The 23,316-nt window shown below is 34.2% G+C and overlaps 1 protein-coding gene across 1 annotated transcript in view; it reads right to left on the bottom strand.

Annotated features, from left to right (window-relative positions):
• Nucleotides 1-5,297: 5,297 nt before the first annotated feature.
• Nucleotides 5,298-23,316, bottom strand: part of LOC145242599 (uncharacterized) — a 78,949-nt gene continuing 60,930 nt past the window's right edge. The window contains exon 2 of the mRNA XM_080105706.1: nt 5,298-9,048. Within this exon, the coding sequence (XP_079961832.1) occupies nt 5,594-8,104 (2,511 nt within the window). The 5' untranslated portion in view covers nt 8,105-9,048 and the 3' untranslated portion in view covers nt 5,298-5,593. The remainder of the gene's footprint in view (nt 9,049-23,316) is intronic.

The following is a 23,316-nucleotide window of genomic DNA, read 5'->3' as shown; positions in this document are numbered from 1 at the left end:
ATATGGGCTGTGACCTGTGTCGACACGTTTACGCCATGATCAATAAGAGAATCACTGACAAACTCTGGTCATGTAGGAGCGTCAGTTGCAGATCATAAGCGATTAAAATATTCTGATCTTCTCGACACATTCGTATTCTAAACAATCACTGTGGACACAAATGGAGCTATTGGTTTCGCCATGGCAGACTTCCTCAACCATCATATTGCGCCACATGGTTCAAGCCTGATCTCGCCCTGCCATACCAGTATAACATCTGATAAAACTTTCTGATATTCTGGATGCATCCACAAGGACTTTTTTTTTTAATTTGGCAGGTGAAAAATATTAGTCTATTCTTTAGCAGATCCGTTTCAACAAAGTGGACTGCAAATGGTCTCGATTGTGAGGACTGCAAACAGCTTGACAACTTGACAGCATTTTCCTTTGCAAACAAGTTGTTAATGCGACCTGTGTCGACATGTCTATGCTATGATCAATAGCGGAATCAATGATGAACTCTGGTCATATGGGAGCATCAGTCAAAGATTGCAAGCGATTAAAATATGCCGATCTTCTTAATAGATTCGTATTCTAACCAATCATTGTGGAGACGAGTGGAGTGATCAGGACCTTCTCAATCGCTTTGGTCTATGAATGTTGCACTACATGTTTCGAGCCTGCTCTTGGCCTGCTAAACCAGTAGGACATCTGATGAAACTTTCTGATGGTTCGGATATATCCACAATAGTTTTTTTTTTTTTTTTTGATTTCGCAGGTGAAAGAGATTATTTATAGTCGGACGGGAACAAAGTAAATGTTTAATACAAAAATTTTGTTAATGCGAATAAGAATAAACTTTTAAATTGAAAACAAAAACAATATTTTGTTAAATGTTAAAGGAAATTTTGTTCAGTAACATTAAATGTGATCATCCACGTACGTCCTGATTTTCATGTTATTGCAGCATATAATTTTATTTTTATTCTTTAAGTGAACTCCATTCCTTAGATATTTCAATGCTGCGAATACAGTAAAAGAGAAGAATGTTATTGGCCATGACAATCAGCAGTTGAAAGTTCTTTTTTCATCTGATATCTCTACAAAGCCACAATTCGCCCATGCATGAAGTATTGTTGCCACATATGAACTAGTGCACCTACCAGTAGTCTCTCCCTTTTGGATAGGGTCCAAAAAAGAGTCTTTAATCTAATAGGTCTCAACTAATAGTCTCTCATCCTTAGGCAGTGTCCAAAAAAAAAAAGTCTCAAATTTAATAGGCCATATACTGTCGGCTAAGCTCTAACCCCTGTCCCATCATCACAATGTTGCATCCCTATGCCTGTTTTACAAGTACTTTACTTTGATAAACTGATAGCACCCTCAACGTACATACTCGCAATTAACTCGACAAGCAGCAAGATCTCACCTCTTCACTGTTGAGGCCCCTAGATATAAGAAAACCTTTTGCTCTAGTATCTTCTTTCCTCAGATTACTAGACTTTAGAATTCCCTCCCTTTTTTCTTTGACAGAAATATAAATGTAATGCGAACAAACATCTCGTTGTTCAACTCTCCACAGTCCCCCGTAGACATGAGCCCAAATAGTAACCTCTCATGTCCAAGTGGAAATATGCTTTGCTTAGAATGAAAAAAGAGCAAAAAAAAAAAAAAAAAAATCATTGTTAAAGGAAGAATGAAAAGAAAAAAAAAAGTTAAAATAATTGTTTTTAAAAGAAAAAAAATATGTCCGCATCAATCTATATAAACAAAACAGTAGATGTATGTATGTGTGTGTCAAATATTTAACCGATAAGCTCTTAAACTACTGGTCACATGACACTGAAATTAACAGCAAATAGTAATCCTACACCAAGGATGGTTTATAACGAGTAAAATCTTTGTTTGGATGGATGAATAATGCGTACAGAAATATATCGGCAAGTTGAAATTCAAAATGTTCATTTCAACTTGCCAAAATATTTCTATTACTTTTGCGCATGCGCAAATTTCATTCTTAGCTGGAAGTAGTTTAATTTTAAATCCTTTTTATTTGTCTATTGATAGCTCAAATGGTAGGGAATGCAGCTGGAGCGCTAAATGTTTTGGTTTCAAATCTAACTGTTGGCACCCGAGGCATTTTTTTTTTTTAAACTTTTGAAATCACTAATATATATTAGGTACAATGTAATATTCAATAGATGATTGGCTCTGTAATAATGAATACGAAATCTGCACGAATTAAAATATATTTTAGCGTATTTTATGACATGCCCCCCCCCTCTTCCATTAGTTATGAATAAGTTATGGCTTATCAGATGTTGAAGTCAAATATTTAAAAGCTAAAAAAAGAGCAGATGGAATCAGTTCGATTTCAAGTGAAGAGAAAAATGTTATGTGAGTGCTTTTATGTTTACATAAACTTTTGCTTTGTTTTGTTATTTTTCCCCCTGAAAAACAACAAGAAAAAAAACAAAAAACAAAAAAAAACATGTACATAAGATTTGTACTTATGTATAAAAGCAGTAATCGTATAAGACCAGAGAGTAGTGGCCGTTAAGCACCCTTCTTCTTCTGAAATAAAAGAAAAAATTAAATCAAATCCAGTTTTGGGTCTGAAAAGCTTTTGTTACAATCTAATTGTTCCAGTTTATATATATATATATATATATATATATATATATATATATATATATATATATATATATATATATATATATATGTATATGTATATATATCTCGAGTATTAATCCGAAAAGGATAAAGCAATTTCTGTAGGATATCTTAAGTGTAAGAGCTGTGTTTTTCCTAACTTGCCCCCCCCTCTTTTCGATCTCCTAATTCCTTCCTTCCCTACTGGTTTTCTTTCTTTCTTTTTCTAAACTATATTATTCCTTCCCCTCTTTTTCTCCTTTTTGTAATAAATTCAAATAACCGCTGTAATTGTCTCATTTTAAAAGTCAGATGCGAACCTGACTAGCTCTCCTCATTTGAGAATGCCCATATAGGGTTGAAATAAATTTATAATGAGATTGGATTAATTTTGTGCTATATATATATATATATATATATATATATATATATATATATATTCAACAACAGGAAGCCAGTGTGTGTGTGTGTGTGTGTGTGTGTGTGTGTGTGTTATGCCTTATGAATTTTGGTACACAGTTACTAGAGGTAAGTTTGTGTAATGTATTCAGTTCAATGTAGTTTAATGGAAAGGAGGGGGGTGTGGATGCCCTTCATGAAAATTCTTATACTTACGAATTTTTGGGAAGTTTTAACTATAGGTATTTGACAATTAATAAATATTTCCAAACTTTCGGTTTAATGGGTTTGTAGAAAGCATAATACGCATGGGCAAAACCTACCATTTGGAAATTCAAATGCATTGAATTTCATCCATAGTCATTAGACATCAATTAAGCAAGATTTCCTGAATTTCAATTTCTTCTTAAGACTCCTTCAGCTTAAACCTTAAATTTTAGACATTTTCTAGAATCAAAATCATTTAATAGATTTGGACCAGAGTTTAAATAAGTATTCTAGACGTACGATTTAATCTCATTATATCTTGATTTTAATCTTCATAAAAGGTCAGAAAAAGTAATGCAGAGCTGTTTACATTAGAGAATTAACTTTTACTGTCTTGGAACGGTTATTCTGTGCGCGTGCGCGCGTGTGTGTGTGCATGCATATATGCACATATATACATAATCCAGAATTATCTGTATAAATAGTTTATAAGTTTTACAGTACAATTATTTTAATAAATTCACTAACCTTATCATTTCCCTTTATACGGGCGTAACAGTGTTTGTTTTTATATTTCCACATTGCTCGGTCATGCTGTATTATGAAAATTATCAACTTCCGGTTTGTTATTACTATTCAGCAGTTTATACAGATAGGCCAAAAATTCACACACACACACACACACACACGTATGTATATATAACAATACTTTTATAATAGTTCAGATCAATCCTTCTGAGGCTCAATTTTCAAAGCAAAACGAGGGCAATATTCAATATTCAAACTTTTAAAACATATCGCAATTTTCTTTTTTAATTTAAAATAAACTTGCTATAGATAAAAATTAAAAAGTGAGAGAAAAATTTATTAATATGAATCAATATGATAGGATTGTTTGTATTTCAATTTAAATATTTTCAAATAAATTTTTAATGAATTTTAATTGGAATTTCTAAAAAAACAAAACAAAAAAAAATCTTTTGATGGTCATCCAAGCTTTTCTAAACATTTTTAATTCCTATTTTTTTTTAAAGTGCTTTGCCTTGTATTGTCCGAATTTCGGTTTTACTTAACGCTTTTAATGATTCTGATGTTTCTCGGAAATTCTTTTTTGACATGAGGTGTGTTGTGAAATTTCACTTGGCTTTTATTTCTCAAGACGAAGTCTTTATAAGAAAACATGGATTGGGTTCAAGTTAGCTATGGATTTTTCAACAGAGATACATATAATTTTTTTGCTCTGAAATTTACATTAAATTATAATAACTCTGACCTAATATATATACATATATATACATATATATATATATATATATATATATATATATATATATATATATATATATATATATATATATATGATACAAAGTTTTCGTAGTAGAAACGAAATATCGAAACAACATAAAATTAGTTTTGTGTTATGCTCTGCATAAGATATCCTATCAAAAATATTCTGTCCTTCACAGACCGACATACTATATATATATATATATATATATATATATATATATATATATATATATGTGTGTGTGTGTGTGTGTGTGTGTGTGTGTGTGTGTTTGTGTGTGTATGTAATGTATGTATATATGTGTGTGTATGTATGTATGTATATATACATGTATGTATATATGAGTATATGCATGCATGTATATATATATATATATGTATGCATATATATATGTGTGTGTGTGTGTGTGTATATATATGTGTGTGTATATATGTACATATATGTGTGTGTGTATATATGTATATATATATGTGTATATATATATGCATATATATGCATATATATATAGATATATATGTACATATATATGTATATACATATGTACATATATAAGTATATACATATGTACATATATAAGTATATACATGTATATATATGCATGTATGTATATATATATATGTATATATTTATATATATACATATATGTATATATATGTGTTTGTATATATATGTATGTATACATGTATATATATATATATATATATATATATATATATATATATATAAAAGTATATATAAATCAAATAATATTTCATCTGATAGACCCCAAAAATGTCTTCGTAAGTTCATTACATTACATTTATAACCAAATTCATTTTGTGTATATAAAAAAAGATTCTTTTTTGAGAACTTTATATGTAAAGTTTCAATGGTATCCACAAACCAACACATTTAAAGAAAACAATGGAAAAACATAAAGAGACTTTCAAAATACAAACAATAGGTATATAGTCCAATCATTCATATATGTACATGTGCGTGTGTATATATATATACATACATAAGTATATACGTACACACATGTATACCTGTATGTCTTTATGCATTAATTGTTTAAATCATTTTAAATCATGGATAGATAGTTTGCCATAAGAGGGTGCTCATCGGCGTATACTCCTTAATATTCTTACACGACGTCGGCTTCAGAAAGTTATTCCGCACGGGCTTATGCGTCTTCTTGTGGTTCTGCAGTTTTTCTACCGTCGCAAACTGCCTGTTGCAGACATCGCAGCAGAGGTGCAATGCTGGTGGCGCTGGGACGGGTAGAAGGACGGCACCCCCAATCAAAGGTGGGACACCACTGGTGCTGCCACCATTTTCAATTATCATGTTGTTGGTGTTGGTGTTGGTGTTGGTGGTGGTGTTGTTGATATTATTGTTGTTGGTGTTATTGTTGTTGTTGTTGTTATTGACCTGATGGGTCAGTTGTCGATGACTTTGCAGTGCGTCCCGCTTCTCAAACTGCTTCTGGCAAATCTCGCAGTTGTACGACGGTTTTTCGCCAGTGTGGGTTCTCCTGTGTATCTGAAGCTTGTCCTTGCGCGCGAACTGCCTCGAGCAGACCTCACAGTGGAATGGCTTCTCGCCCGTGTGAATCCGTCGGTGGATCTTGAGGTTGTCGCGCTGCGCAAACTGCTTCGGGCACAGGTCGCAGTGGAAGGGCTTCTCGCCCGTGTGGGTCTTCCTGTGAATCTGCAGCCGGTCGCGGCGTGCAAACTTCCTCGAGCAGATGTCGCAGTGGAATGGCTTCTCCCCGGTATGGGTCCTCTCATGAATCGTCAGCTTGTCCCGCTGCACGAACTGCTTCGAGCAATAGCTGCAGCGGAAGAGCTTCTCCCCGGTGTGCGTCCTCCGGTGCAGCTGCAGCTTGTCGCTTCTGGAGAACCGTTTCGGGCACATGTCGCACCCGAACGGACGTTCGCCAGTGTGGGTCCGCCTGTGTATGACCAGGTTGTCTCTCTGGGCGAAAGTTTTCGGGCAGTACTCGCAGCCGAACGGACGTTCCCCCGTGTGGGTCCGGCGATGGATCTGCAACTTGTCGCCTCGAGCGAATCGCTTGGCACACATCTCGCAGCCGAACGGCTTCTCCCCAGTATGAGTCCGGCGATGGATCGTCAGGTTGTCGCGCTGCACAAAGTTCTTCGGGCAGAACTCGCAGCGGAACGGGCGCTCACCCGTGTGGGTCCGGCGGTGGATCTGCAACTTGTCGCCGCGAGCGAACCGCTTGCAGCAAAGGTTGCAGGCGAACGGCCGCTCGCCAGTATGGATCCGCTCATGGATTTTGAGCTTCTCTCTCTGGACGAATTGCTTGTCGCAGTAGCTGCAGTGGTGCGGCTTGATGCCGGTGTGCGAGCTTTCATGGATCTTCAACTTGTCCTTGCGAGAGAACAGCTTGGCGCAAAACCCGCAGCGGAACGGTTTCTCCCCAGTATGGGTCCGCTCGTGGATCTGCAACTTGTCACGGTGCACAAACCGCTTATCGCAGTACGAGCAATGGAACAGCTTCTCCCCAGTGTGGATGCGCTTGTGCATCTGCAGGGTATTCCGCCGGGCAAACTGCTTTGGGCAGAGGTCGCAGTGGAATGGCTTCTCGATTGGTGGTGGCGGCGGTGGGGGAATATGGTGGTGGTGGTGGTGATGGTGTTGCTGATGATGCTGCAGTTGTTGTTGTGGCTGTTGCTGATGTTGCTGCTGCTGCTGCTGCTGCTGGTGGTGTTGGATTTTGGACGTTGCAGTTACTTGCGGTGTTGCCTGTGGTTGACTTGGCAATGTTTTATTGCTCATGTGGTGGATAGATGGTTGTTTCGGATACATACCATTGCCTGAACTGTTACCATTGGTGCTACCATTGGTGTTACCATTGTTGGTATTATTATTATTATTATTATTATTATTATTATCATGCGTATTACCACCGTTTTCATTATTACCACTGCTTGTACTGGGGTTACCACTGTTACTTGTGCTTCCATTGGTGTTATTATTATTAGTATTATTATTATTACTGCTGCTACTACTATTACTACTACTACTACTATTTGCAGTAGTATTAGTATTACTACTACGGTTGTTATTATTACCACTACTACTACTGCTATTATTATTAGAGTTATTATTGCTACTACTACCTAACCCCTGGCCTTTATGAGGAAGGTAAATATTTGCCGGTGCCGGTTTCGGAACTTGGTAAATGTGCTGCTGCGCGGCAGCCTGCTTTTCGATCGTCTGCAGTCGCTCTTGTGTCTGGAGATAGCATCGCTGCGAAAGTTGGCTCATGTAACTCGCACAGTGGAAGGACTTGTCATTGGCTGAGAGGAGGCCGTGGGTCTGTAGATAGCAGCGTTGGGCGAACTGGTTACTGTAGATGTCACCACACCACGGCTTGTCGGTCATGTGTGGAAACCGATGAGGCTGCCATGCGTAGGGCTGGGGGAACTGCTTTGCGTGCATGCTGGCTGCAGTTGCTACTGCAACGCTGTTGCTGACACTTATGCTGCCGGCACTGGCATGGTGCAGTGTCCTCTCCACTGTGGACGTCTCCATGATTTTCATTGCTTTCCCTGTGGAAGGTTTATCCATGGTTTTGTTTGTTCTATTTTTATTTTAGAAGTTTAAAATGTTTTCGATTTCTTCTGGGAATATATATTCTTATCAGTCTTTGAGTAGTCCAAAATCTAAATTCAAAAACACGTATTTGGTGATTTTCTTGGTGATTCTTTTGGTTTCTACTCATACACACTGAAGAAGTTGTTTGTTTGACTGCTTCTGGCTGAGTCTGCCGATGAAATGGAATTGGACGTAATCTTCACATGACATCCATTACTCTTTCAAATGGAAATATTTCCTAAATGCCATGTGTAATAGAGATTATCTCCCTTGAATAAGAACTCTTCAGTTTATAGAGTTACTTCCCTTGAATATGAACTCTCTTGTTAGTGGATAACTATAAATAGATATCCATGTATGTTCGAAATGAATGTAAGCTGAAAAAGCTGTGTTTTGTCCCTTTGCTTTTCATTACACCATTTTTGTATTTAAAGTTAGTAAGTCTGTTCAGTGGGGAGGAAAGCCACCATAATCATATCTATTTATAGCGGCCATAATAAATAAAAAGATTGCTAACTTAAATATAATAACAGTCTTTGTTATTATATAATATATCTGTTATCATGTATCGTTTGATTCACAAAAAAATAACAACAAAATAAAGAAAAAAAAAAGACCCAATCGAAAAAATAAAACAAACAACAAAAAAAAAAAAGCAAGAATTTTCTTTACGAGTAAAATGAAGCTGGCAGTGTTTGTGTGAAAAAGTTTTTTCACCAGAAAGGAAAATACAATAAAATTTTTTTTCTGGGTTTGAGTTTTCAAGCTGATGTGTCTCTTTTTATGTAAATTTTTAATCTTTCTCTTATTTTAGGCAGCCGATTAAAGTTTACATTTAACAGGAGAACTGGAGAATCACACAAGGGGAGACGACTCCTTCCAGCTTGTAATAATTTTTTGTTGTAAAAATCCAATTCCTGGAACGAAAAAAAAAAAAAAAAAAGAAAGAAAAATTAATAATTTTGTAGAATTTTATCACACAACTATGGAAAATCTTTTGTTCCAGCTTATATATATATATATACAAGAAGAAAATTTATAATTTTAGTTTAAAAATTAAATAGATTTGTAAATTTAAAGTACATAAATATTAGTATTAATATTTATATGACAATCCTAACCAGATGAAAAAGCTCAATAATCAAGATAGAGCAACAGTATAAGAACAAGTGGCTTTTTTAATGTATATACAGGATTCATTTTTTTGTGTCACACTTAAAGTGTAACATACAAAAATTTATATACATTTAAAAAAAAAATTACAATAATTCCTAACAAAACATAATATTCATCGCAATTTATAACCTGGAAATTGATTTGACAAGCAGACCGCGACACTGACTTCTGGAAATAAAGAAATAAATAAAAAATAAAACAGACAAAGGACAGCCTCACAAAACAGCTGTATACATTTCTTTTTTCTTTCATCTTCTGAAGAAGAGATACTATTCTCGAAAATTGGGGACATCAACACCTACCATCTTCTACGATACATTATGTTGGGAAATAAACGTAACATAATTGAAAATTCCATTTCTATTATTGTCATTATTCCTATATATATATATATATTTGTAGTCATCGACATACAGTCCTGTTTCATTCTATCACAACTCATCAGTGCCGCTAGACTAGCACCTCTCCCAAGCCTAGGATTGAACCTAGAACCATTGCGTTGATAGTAAGCAGTTCTATCGATTGACCCACGGGATCAGTGCCCGCAAATAATCTCGCCAAATGTTTATTTTAAACAAACATTCGTCCACCACTTTTATCTTGCTCAAACCGCTTATTTACAAACAAACAGCGAGAAAAAAGAAATTAAAACTGTAAGTTGAAATTTACAATAAAATTTATTGTTCGACTGAATACTCTAAAAAAACAATTTACAAAGTCCTTATTCCGCGGAGTTTCAAAGAATGCTATTCTTGCTATTACAGGGTAATCTGAAAGTAACTCCCTATTCTAAAGTAACTGCATGACAATTCTTGATTGTCTTCGGATCCATTTTAGCATGTCTTCCCTTAATGGTTCTTCGCCATCTTTGCATTTGAACAATGGATCTCCAGACTTTTTAATATTAATAAATAAGCCTTCCCATAGTTCCAGACCTCTTTACACTCATCCAGTGGATGTCTGGTTAGTGCTTTCTCTCCTCGGTATTTCCATCCTCTTTGACCCTCGTTGAGTATTTGGAGTTGTATCAGTTGATGCTATTACTTTTTTTGGGGATGGGTGGGTAACTTACATTTATACAGTTTCAGTTTACTTGATTCCATGTTGCGTTTCTTTGTGTTTTACTCCTGTAGTAGTTTCTGTATGTCTGACTGGCGCCTGTGGTTCATGTGTATTAGTCTCCACACTAAGGGCTCTCCTTAATATTTCAGTCGTTTTCACTATTGTTATCCATTGTATCTCCTCAGCCATTTTTTTTATTCCGATTTCTGATTCCAATTTCTCCCACTCTTTTTTCAAAGCTTTCCCACTATCATATCATTGGTGTTAGCTTCGCATTCTTTATCTCTCATATTCCTTTGAGCTCTTTGGCTGTGCATTTGCCCCACTTCTCAAAATTATTATTATCATTATTATTACTCGTTAGGCGCTTTTGCATAGGCCATCATCAAAGAAATCTCTTTGAAAACAGCCGTTGGTCTTCGCTGGAGTCTGAGTGACAACAAGTCTTCCTAGATTTCCAGTACTCTCCACCTCTGTCGACAACCTTTGCAAATTAATTTGCGTTATCGCAACAGTTGTCTGCCATTATTTTCTCAATATGGGTGGCAATACGCTTCCCAAAGGTTCCAGTTCTCCTTGTACTCATCCAGTGGAGGTCTGGTTAGTGCTTTTTCTCTTCGGTCTTTCCATACTCCTTGACCATTCGTTTTATTGGTGTAGCATCAGTTTATGGTGACGAGAAAAAAAATATTATTATCTACATATTAATACGATAGCATGAGTGTTGTTTTCTGTGTCACGCTTACACACCGGTTGTTTAATCGTTATGCACTTCCATTTCTTGTCATAAATAATTTCACTAAGAATTCTTCATAAGTTTTGGTTTCGGTTTCGATTATAGCTGATGGCACTTAAGTTATGTATTTTTTTAATAAATAATTTTATCAAGAATTCTTCATAAGTTTTGGTTTCGGTTTCGATTATGGCTGAAGTAACTCAAGTTATATATATATATATCTTTTTTTTTTATAAGTTTTTATTTCGGTTTTGATTCAAGCTAATGCAACCACGTCATATGAATATATTTTTTTTATTTTGGAAATCGCAACTTTATAATATATAAAAATCGATATAACATTAACTCTATAATAATATAGACGAAATCTGCAAGAATTAAAATATCATATTTAATCGTACTTTACGACCGGCTTTGCCAGGCGTTCGTGCTAGCTTAGATAAATACTTTTGCAGTTTTAACAAAATATCTACAATTATATCAGGACGTCTCTATTTACGCTGAATATCTACAGAATGCCAACATCAATATATTACATATGAATGAGTCCCCTGTGGAATTTGCACAGGTCTCGCTAGTTATTATTGGTTCACATGGAGCTTTCACACGTCATCAAAGATCTGATTGGAAACCTGTGGTGTTTTCTGGAAGCTGAGTGACAACTCTCCCCAGACACCCAGCTCTCTCCACCTCCTTTGGTAGCATTTGCAAATAAGTTTGCGTCATCGCAACAGCCACTTACCATTGAGTTCTCGCTGGCAGCGGCCATTGGTCTATACTGGAATTTGAGTGGCACTAAGCTCCCCAAGGTCCCACTTCTCTTCGCGCTTGTCCAGCGGAGGCCTGGTTAGCGCTCTCTCCCCTGTCTTTCCATCCTCCGTGACCCTTCTCTGCTCTTTGAGATCACACTTTTTTAAGGGGAAGGGGGAAACAGTGATGAGACAGTTGAGGGGGGGGTGCGTGATGGGGGCGTAGAACTACTACTATTATTATTATTATTATTATTATTATTATTATTAGTAGTAGTAGTAGTAGTAGTAGTATTATTAGTATTATTATTATTATTATTATTATTATTATTATTATTATTTCGTTTCTTTTGCCTTTCCTTGACATTAAATTACCTTTGCAGGTTGTTTGGTGAGAGAAAAAACAAAACAAAACACACACACACACACACACACACACACACACACACACACACACACACACATGCTCGAATTATGTGCAATATGACGCCGGCCATTAATGAGGGTATCAGTGGCCGTAAAACACCGCGATCAAAGAGCATCGGCGTCGGGTAATTATTGTGATGAATGTTTATAACTGTGGAATGAGACACAATTGTTGTCATGAGTTTTACAGAGTTGTGGGTGAAGTTACTGTGACGGTGCGCGTAGGGGAAGGAGGCACGTAATGGAAGAATCGAACAACTGCACCCTAAAAATTGTTGAGGCGTATTATAACCCCCAGGAGATCTACTGCAAAATTCAGCAGGGCTTAAAAATATCCGAGAACTAGATGAAATGTCTAGCAAAAAAAAAAAAAAAAAAAAAAAAAAAAAAACATTCGATGGCAACTTATAGGTAAAAGAAAAGGAAAATTAGGAACATTGTACAGGTGTAAGGGAGAGGAAATTCATTTACGATATATATATATATACACACACACATATATATCGTTTTTAATATATATATATATATATATATATATATATATATATATATATATATATATATATATATATATATATATATATATATAGGCGGGTTGAACCAGCTTCCTTCAAAGTAGGAAATGTCGGGGGAATATTTGATTCACAAGTGATCCCAAGTCGCATGTATATCCTGGTCAGGGGAGATGACGACATTAGATTTTTGCAATTCTTGATGTCCTTCTACATTCAGCGCCTGTTATAATACAGCGAAACCGTCTGTTTGTGGGTGACTATACACACAAACATGATTATTTTATTAAATTATATATATGTGTGTTTACACATATATATAATTTAATAAAATAATCATGTTATATTTTATATGGTATATGTATGTATGTATGTATGTATGTACAGTACAATCTACTGAATGATATATATATATATATATATATATATATATATATATATATATATATATATATATATATATATATATATCTATGAAAAAAAAATATATTTCATTCATTATATATATGAAAATTTATTTTCTGACTCGTGGTAGGATCTACATTGGGAAAACCCAGTGCAGCCTAGAGAAGAGAATTTACGAGCACAAGAAAGCCATCAGAACAAAGTAATTTTACTTAAACTTATACAAAACAAATGTGCACGATGATTAATCAAATCAACTCTTATCGCCCCAACTCAATCGGACGTCCATAGAATGCATGGAAGCAATATGCAACAGATGAAAGATACAACTGTGGAAATTTCCACGGGCCCTGCTAGTATAATGAAAATATTGGTGATAATATTACCCACGTGGAGTTCTCACATCATTCATTACCAGTAATTCTCACTGATAATTGCCAGTAGCTTTTACCTGAAATCTGAGTCTTCTCAATATTTCAGTACTCTCTTTTCCCTTCCAGTTGTGGTTGTGATGGTGTCTCGGTCAGTCGTACCAATTGACAGAACCGAATTATTACAAATCTAAAGTGCTACGGAATAAGAACCAAAATCGAAAATCGAAATATTGAATTTCAATTAAAACCAACGGTATCTACTTAATTGTTATGTCGACATCAGTAAAATATCCAAAATTTACGAAAAATGATAGAGTACAAAATTAATTATTAATTTAAATATTTTTCGAACGAAATTTTAAGTTATGCTTAAGTAATAAACAAAATAAACAAGAAGAGATAACTGCAGTCTGTCTTGCTACAGTTCCCTCTAATATAATGGCGGTTGAATGAATAGTGAAATCGTGAAAGTACATGTTTTATTTGATAATGCAGTACCATGTTATTAATTGCGACATGGCAACAGATAAAATTTTTTTCAGTTGAAATTGACATAAAAATTAAGCAGATAACATTGGTTTTTAATGGAAATTTCATTTTTACGGTTTTCGAATTTCGTTTTGAATCTGGAGAAGCACCAAAACTAAAACTAATTTTTTTTAAGGCATACATATAGTTTGTAATCTCTTCTAATAAAATAATGTGACCCCCCCCCCAAAAAAAAAACGCTCTCGTCTATAGGAAGCACTCTACGTTGACAAGCTTTTGGGTCAGACATTCAACTCCTGATTTGAAATGAAAGACACGCATCGGATCCGTTGCCGATGTTGCTGGTAAAATGATTGGATCAGTCTACCACTTAAAAAGGCATCATACTGCCGACGCAATCCTCTGCTTTTCTTTTTTAATTTTATTAGTTTGTTCAAGCAGAAGAGATGAAGCATCCCACCGGATGCCAAACATTTCCTTAGCTAACTCAGGGATTCTAACCGAGAGATCTTTTTAAGATTCTGACTGTCCCTTTAAGTGCAATTGTTTGAATCTCTTTTGCACTTGGTTCACCGGGTATATCTGCCAGGTAGTTTTTAAAAAAATTATTTTTCACGAGTCCAGTTGCTCCTAAAATAACTGAAATCTACATGCATAAAAAACAAAAAAAAATACTTCTTAAAATGAATAAAAAAGTGCCGCGGGTGATTAACACTAAACCAACCTTTTTATCAAAGAGGGAATGCAAGGCCTGGGAGTGCAGACCTCCTAGAACTGCACAGAACTAACATCCCACCGCAAAAATCAACAGGGACCAGATCATTACAGGAATGCTCTTATATCTGCTGATTTAGGGGTGGGTGGGGGGTGAATAAAAATCCTTAGCCGAAGAAACAAAAATACTTCCTAAGATGAGTGTAAAAAATTCGAAAGCTTTCAATCTCTTAATTAAATGAAAATTTGCTAAGAATTTTGAAGTCAATTTAAATGACTTTCTATTCAACAAATTAAAAAATTTTCCACATACCTTTCAAATTTCGAAGTAATATATTCGGTTCTTCTTCATTATAATAATGAAATTGGGAAATGCGAAATATTGAATTTCGAGTAGTAAAGCCAAGGGTATTCTATTTAATTGTCATGTCGCAGTAATAAACATATCCAAAAATTACGAAAAACGATAAGGTAGAAAATTAATTATTAATGAAAATAGTTTTGGAAGACAAGTAGCGAAAATTTAACTTTGCGGAAAAAGAAAGTGGAGAGTTCCAATCGTAACAAAAGGGAGGTAAATATTTTCTGAAAACTGAAAATCCTAGGCCCAAATTGTTTCACTAATTGTCTTTGAAAACTATCTTCATTAATAATTAATCTTCTACCTCATTGTCTTTCATAATTTTTGGATATGTTCATTACTGCGACATAAATAACATGTAAATACCATCGGTTTTACAAGTAAATACCATTGGTTTTACTTGAAATTCGATATCTTGACTTTGGCTATTATAACGAAAAAGAACACTTTATTAATTTAATTTTCAACTGTAGACAAGAGATTAAAATGGCTGACTTGTTTGCAAAGAAACCAAAATGTACGTTGAAGTTAAATTTATTTTTCAATAAAAGTTTTAAATTCGGCTTTACATTAACGCTACTGAAGTTTGGATTTCAATAAATATTGAATTAATAAAAATAAAAAAAACTCAATTCAATTCTCATAAGCGCGAGAAAAACGCACACACAGACACGCCTGAAGTTGTCATCTAATTTTATTAATATCCGAGATAGAAATTTATTATTAGCAACTCACTAGGAGTTCTCACACAATGATTGCTCACTGATAATAACCTGTGGTGTTCCCTGGAGTCTGGGTGAAATAAGTCTCCCTAGACATACAGTATTCTTCACATCTTTTCTGGAACTTGGGTGGAAATAAGCCTCTCCAAGGTCTCAGTACTCTCTGTACTCTTTCAGTAGAGGTCTGGTTAGTGCTCTGCTCCTTGGCCTTTTTATCCTCCTTAACACTTCACGAATATTTTGTGTGGCTTTATTATCATTATTATTATTATTATTATTATTATTATTATTATTATTATTATTATTATTATTAGTAGTAGCAGTAGTGGTGGTAGTAAAAGTATTACAATTATTATTACTAGTATTGTTGTTATAATTATTATTATAAATTTCATTAGTAATGTTATATTATTATAATTATCGTTAAAATAATAAAAATAATTAACAGCAGTAGTACTGTTATTATTATTATTAAACATGCTAACCGTAGTAGCAGTATTACGATTCATATTATTATTATTATGCTTATTATTATTATTATTATTATTATTATTATTATTATTATTATTATTATTATTAAAATATCACCATAAACAACAACAACAACAATAATAATAATAATAATAATAATAATAATAATAATGATAATAATAATACAAATAATATTAATATTAGTTATTATTATTAATAGTAGTAGTAGTAGTAGTATTAGTACATGGTGGTATTTTTATAATAATAACTATTATTATTATTATTATTATTATTATTATTATAATGATTAAAATTATTAGTTTATGGCAGTATTTTTATAATTATAATAATAATAATAATAATAATAATGAAATAATAATAATAATAATAATAATAGTTACTATTATTATTATTATTAAAATTATTACTGTTTATGATGATGTTTTAATAATAATAAGCATAATAATAATAATAATTATTATTATTATTATTATGCTTATTATTATTAAAACATCATCATAAACAGTAATAATTTTAATAATAATAATAATAGTAACTATTATTATTATTATTATTATTATTTCATTATTATTATTATTATAATTATAAAAATACTGCCATAAACTAATAATTTTAATCATTATAATAATAATAATAATAATAATAATAATAATAATAGTTATTATTATAAAAATACCACCATGTACTAATACTACTACTACTACTACTATTAATAATAATAACTAATATTAATATTATTATTATTATTATTATTATTTGTGCTTTTTAACTCTTAATTGCTTCTCAATGAAGCAACTTCTACTCAAAGTCACAAAGTACTGAATTATTTAACAAGCGCCTGACTGTAACAAGAGGCAGCCATTTCTATTGGTATTTAGTGTAGTGACCAATGGTGGTGGTCATCATCATCATCATCATCATCATCATCATCATCATCATCATCATCATCACTAATGGTCTTTAAAAGTAATCTCACCATCGATTGATTCTTTCTCACAAACACTCCTCCTACAACTGCTACATTAATTAGCATAGTCCCATCACCAACGTCATCGACATTGGTACATTTTAGTAGAACTACTAAGTGTAATCACAATTAATTCAAAGTCTGCATGACTTTTCTGACAAATTTTGGTACTACTACTACTACTACTACTACTACTACATACATGCCCACATTTAGAATCAATAATGAAGCGAGAGTTGCCTAATAACTGACCGTTCTTTTCCTAAACTGGCATTGCTTGAATTCAGTGACAAGAAGACATCCAGGCCCACTCGAAGCAATGGCCAGATGAACATAGAAAGACTGATGTTATCTCAGACTTTTCCTTCTCCTAGATTAGTTGTACAACCAAGGTTCGTGAGTCCAGTCTACTCTACTATTTTGCACACAGTTGGAGGGAGAAGCCGTACCATTCACAAGGGTATTAGTGAAAATAATTTTAGCCTGATGAGTTCCTACAGGGATGTCTAATATATATACGAGAATCGTTCCAGAAGTAAAGCCTCCTTTTTGTTTTAAACTCAAAAAGTTGAAGAACTACAAAGACTAAAATGGTATCATTACAACGAGCAACCTTTTGTGCTCCAGAATATATTTTTCTACATAGTCGACAATATTCTCAATGCACGTTTGCCAGTAATTCAATGATGCATCTCTACTTCTGACGTATGCCCACGGCAGGGGTTGCTTTCTTAGAGTCTCACACCGTCAATATCTGCAACAGAGAGATGAAACTTTCAGGTTATGAATGCATGAATTCAATCATCATAACAATGCAATTTGCAATCCTCTCTGATTCATTCGGACAGAATAAAAAATAGGAGGTATTATTTTTGGAACACCCCTCGTAGCAGGGAGACCCAACGCTGCCCAGTATTGAATGAGGATCAACAAATGTTCTGCACTTCCAATACTCTTATTGTCATTGGAATCGGTACTAATTGATGACCTACCGTAGGACACCGTGATGAAGCTTCATATGTCTCTTTGTAGTGAATTAGTCCATAATACACCGTAGGCTACATGGCACTGTAGAGAATCTACTGTTGATTTTATAAAATTATTTGTATATAATGGCTTAAATTAAAGTTTAAAAGTATAATGGTTCAAATTTGCTCCAAACAGAGACATTCATTTTGAATGCGCCCTTGTCTTATCAAAGAACCTACTGTTGATTTTATATACGCCAGACCCTTCTGCTTGTACGGCGATTAAAACTTCTCAAACGCACTTGTGATGTTAGGCGGTATAAGAATGTTAACTTTGGTCAAAATAGGACCGTTCCTTCTTTAATTAGATTTTTTTGATCATCAATTTTTTATACTTATCAGAGGCATTCCGATAAAAAATCTAAGAACACCCCCGGACAGAAAATGTACAATTTTGTGATATTTAAAAAAAAAATCGGCTCAACCGTTTTGGAGACCCCCACCTCTCTCTCTCTCTCTCTCTCTCTCTCTCTCTCTCTCTCTCTCTCGTTCTCTCTCTCTTTCTCATACGATGATTGCAACGTCTTGTCAGACGAGTGCCACTCCCTCAGACATTTAAAATCCATGATTCCAAATGTCTGAGGTAGTATCTATACAAATATGATGTTACAGAGTCTTAGCTTTGTACGACAGCTAAGTCTCTCTCTCGGTTCAAAATGTTGAGATCCAGCAACAAGCAAGAGCAAGATAGCTAGCAACAAATTAAACTGCAGACCAGCTTAATGCGGGTACTGGTCTTCCGCTTTATCGTTTTTTAAATTAGAGATTTGCTTCTCCTAGAAAGGTTGCCTTCACCACGGCTTACGGGAGCCCTCTCTACCCCAATACACACACACACACAAATATACACAGTGCTAGTTGGCCGTTGACCCAGAAAAAGAGTTCATTCTCTCTCATACACACACATACATAGACATAGATACCCACACAAACACAAAGTGCCTTTTATATATAAGTGAGGATATTTCATATCTGATGGCTGTGTGATTATTTGTATGTATACCCCTCTATGTCTATGTACGTATGCATTAATATTGGGATGAGTAATCAAAATCGGGAATCAAGGAAATCGGAACATTTTAAGGTATCAGAATCGGTATCGGGGTCGGAATCGGTATCGGAATCGAGAAAAATTGTTACTACTTTCCGATGCCAAGAACGATTCTTGTAATTGTTTGTTATTTTGTTTGTTTTTATTTAAAACTTAATTTCCCATTAGTGCTACTGAATATAAAATGGTAAATATGTTTTGGTTTTAATCTGCAAACAAAGTTGAAATGTTATGCATCGTCAACACAAGTGTATTTTTTAAGTTCATGAAAATATATCACATGCGGTTTTTACAGTAACCTAAAGAAAAAAAAACCTCTACAGCTGAATATTTAGCAATTTCAAAAGAATTGGAATCGGAATCAGAAATTGTATCGGGATCGGGAAAAAGTTTTGGAATCGTTCCATCACTAATATATATATATATATATATATATATATATATATATATATATATATATATATATATATATATATATTAGTGAGGAACGATTCCAATAGTTTGAGCTTTTGTAGGTGTCAATAATTTATGTGTGTAAATAACGACTCGTTTTAAAAAACAAGCATGATAAAACGGACAGATATGTTAAAAAGAAAAGCCGAAACCGTCGCGGACAGACAATAATGTAATGAGCATTTTTGTTCTGTTTTTTTTTTTTTTTTTTTTTTTTTTTAAAACACTAGTGTCGGGACGATTAATTGGAATCGGAATCGAGAATGTATTGTTACGTTCACGAAAACATATAACATAGGTTCTTTTACGGTAATCTAAAGAAAATCAACTTTAAAGCTAAATATTAAGCGATTTTTAAAGAATTGGATTTAGTAATTGTATCGGAATCAGAAATCTATACTCCTATAAATTTGAGGTTTTTTTTTTTTTTGTATATTGATATTCATATTAAAAACCTTTTTTCTATTTAGTCAAAAAGAAAACACAACTTTGTTATATATGGGTCATGGACTTACATTCATCTGCAAACGATCTAGCTAATTTGCATATTCTTTTCAACATTCATTTTAATTAATTCCCTATTAGTTTTTTCAGTTTTCTTATAGAATGATCATCTTTAGTTAACTATTACGTGTAATTATATTCACTCAGATATTCTACATGATTTATACTTGCGTAATATTTGCTTAAAAAGGCTATAGTAAACACAAGCCCCTTTCTATATATATTTATGTATGCCTATACATATTTGTTTAAAAAATTTCGCTTACCAAACTTCTGTCAGCTTTTGGTCAACAGACATGAAACTTAATATATAGGGTATTCGAACCCATACGAAACTTTATATTTGGGTTTTAGCCGGAGAAAATCGGTGCGAAAGTATGAAAATGAAAAAAATTGAATTTGGCAAGTGAAGATGGAACGACAGCATTACGAATATGCATGCGTAACGTAATAGCTATTGGTTCATGTTTTAATTTTTAGCCTTGCAGCAAACATGTCTTCATAGCTCAGGCATTAACGTCAAAAGAAAAAGTAAATCGTTAGCTGAACGTTTTAGTTTCGATTTTCGGTGGTGGCACACGAGTCATTTTTCCAATGTAATATAATAATAAATACGAAATCTGCATCAATCAAAATATCATATTTAAGTGTATTTTACGACCGGGCAATGCCGACTAGCCTGCTAATTTAAAACAAAATCCGTAATTGTATGGGAATCGGAAAAATTTGGAATCACTAGTATGTGTATTTATATGCGTATATATCTTAAGAAGATTTCAGATACAAACTAATATATGCATCTATATTATGCCTACGATGTTTTTTTTTTTTTACATAGGAGGCACCATTTATCAAGGCTCGGAGGCCACTCGAGGATAAGGGTTATTGAGTGTATAATAGTCAATGGGATAATATGGTAGTAATCGTTAGTAGTGGAAAATTTGGTAAACTGAATTGCTTACGGGGACGGTTCATCAAGAATTTGTTTACATTACACTTGAAGACTACCAAATTGTAATCAGCTGGAAAACAAGCAAACGGAAGAGAGTTTCGAAGGCATGCAGTTCTAAGAAAGAAGCTTTGTTCATGGAATCTATGTTTTGGTTTAGGCACATATAAAGAGTGTGGGAAATTATTGACAGTGTTTTCAGTTAGACGAGTGTTTTTCCTGAAAGTTTGGCGAGGGGGGACCATAGATTGGAGCTCAGATGAGCACTTGCCATGAAAATAACGATAATACAGAGACAGACTCATAACGTCCCTTGTGATTGGTAGATATATCTGCATGTGTGCGTATATGTATATGTACGTCTGTGTATATGTATATGTACATGTGTCATCTATGTCAACGAGTATGTATATGTGCGTGTGTGCATATGTACGCCCGTTTACATGTGTATATGAATGTATGCGAATGTACGCCCGTGTATATGTGTAAGTGTGTGTGTGTATGTAGGTCTATGTATATGCGTATGTACTTGTGTACATTTGTATGTCCTTGTTTCTTGTATATGTGCATGTGAATGTGAGCATATGTACAGCCGTGTGTACGTGTATGTGTGTGTATGCATATGCGCGTTGAGGTATATGCGTATGTGCGTTTGTTCGTCCATGTATATGCATGTGTGTGCGTATGTACGTCCATGTATATACGTATATGCAAGTGGGGGTGTGCATCTATGAATATGTATATGTGCATGTGTGTAGATATGTACGTACGTGTGTATGTGCATGTGTGGATATGTACGTACGTGTGTATATGCGTGTGCGCGTATGCACGTCTGTGTATATGTGTATGGGCGTATGTACGTCCTTGTATATGTTTATGTGCGTATTTACGCCCGTGTATATTTGTATGTGTGTGTGTCCGTATGTACGTCCGTATATATGCGTCGTAGGTTCATGTGTCCATATTTACGCTCGTGTATATGTGCATGTAAGTCTGCGTATATGTACGCACGTACGGCCGTGTATATGTGTATGTAAGTCTGCGTATATGTACGCACGTACGGCCGTGTATATGTGTATGTAAGTCTGCGTATATGTACGCACGTACGGCCGTGTATATGTGTATGCACACGTGAGAATATGTACATATGTATACATGTGTATCCACGTGCGTCCGTGTATATGCGAATGTGAATCATACGTATGAACGTCTGTGTATGTGTGTATGTACTACACACACATACACACAGACGCTAACCAAACTCTCTCTCTCTCTCTCTCTCTCTCTCTCTCTCTCTCTTACACACACATATATAAATAACATATATAAATAATATGAATAAATGACAGAATATAGAATTTTGTCATTTATCATAATCATGTAAATGATATATATATATATATATATATATATATATATATATATATATATATATATATATATATATTCCGTTTAGTTTTAGGTAAAGACATAGATAGATAGATAGTTAGATGGATAGATAGATAGATAGATAGATAGATAGATAGATAGATAGATAGCTATAGATATAGAGAGAGGGGGTTAAGGAGACAGGTAGAGAGATTGAGAGATAAATAGAGAGATGGGAGTTTTTTTTTTGCTGTGGCTGTAATCAGTCGAATACTTGCTGTGAAAAATTTTCATGGGGAAGGAGCGCAAGGGTTGAAACTCTACCATGAAAATGACGATACAGTAGAGAGAAGCTAGCAACATCTTTTCTGTGTGAAAGAATCTACAAGAACGAAAAGGGGATATGTCCCACTAGATTACGAAGCCGCTTCTGTACTCTGTCAAGATAAGAAAGAGTGCACCGAATGGCATTCTTATCTTAAGATGAATGCGGTGGTCTAGATCACTACGTTGAGATTGATGAAACTCTCATTTCTTACCGTATAAAACGCAGAATAAACGCCACCATTAAACGCATCGCGGCGAGGTGTATGTGAAAGCAGAAATATAAGAGCAATGATGTTTACGTGCAAATACGCAATACCATG

The sequence above is a fragment of the Euprymna scolopes genome, chromosome 21 (genome assembly GCF_053919585.1).
Source record: "Euprymna scolopes isolate OS-2025 chromosome 21, ASM5391958v1, whole genome shotgun sequence".
NCBI classification, from domain to species: Eukaryota; Metazoa; Mollusca; class Cephalopoda; order Sepiida; family Sepiolidae; genus Euprymna; species Euprymna scolopes.
This window is presented reverse-complemented; position numbering and strand designations above follow the sequence as displayed.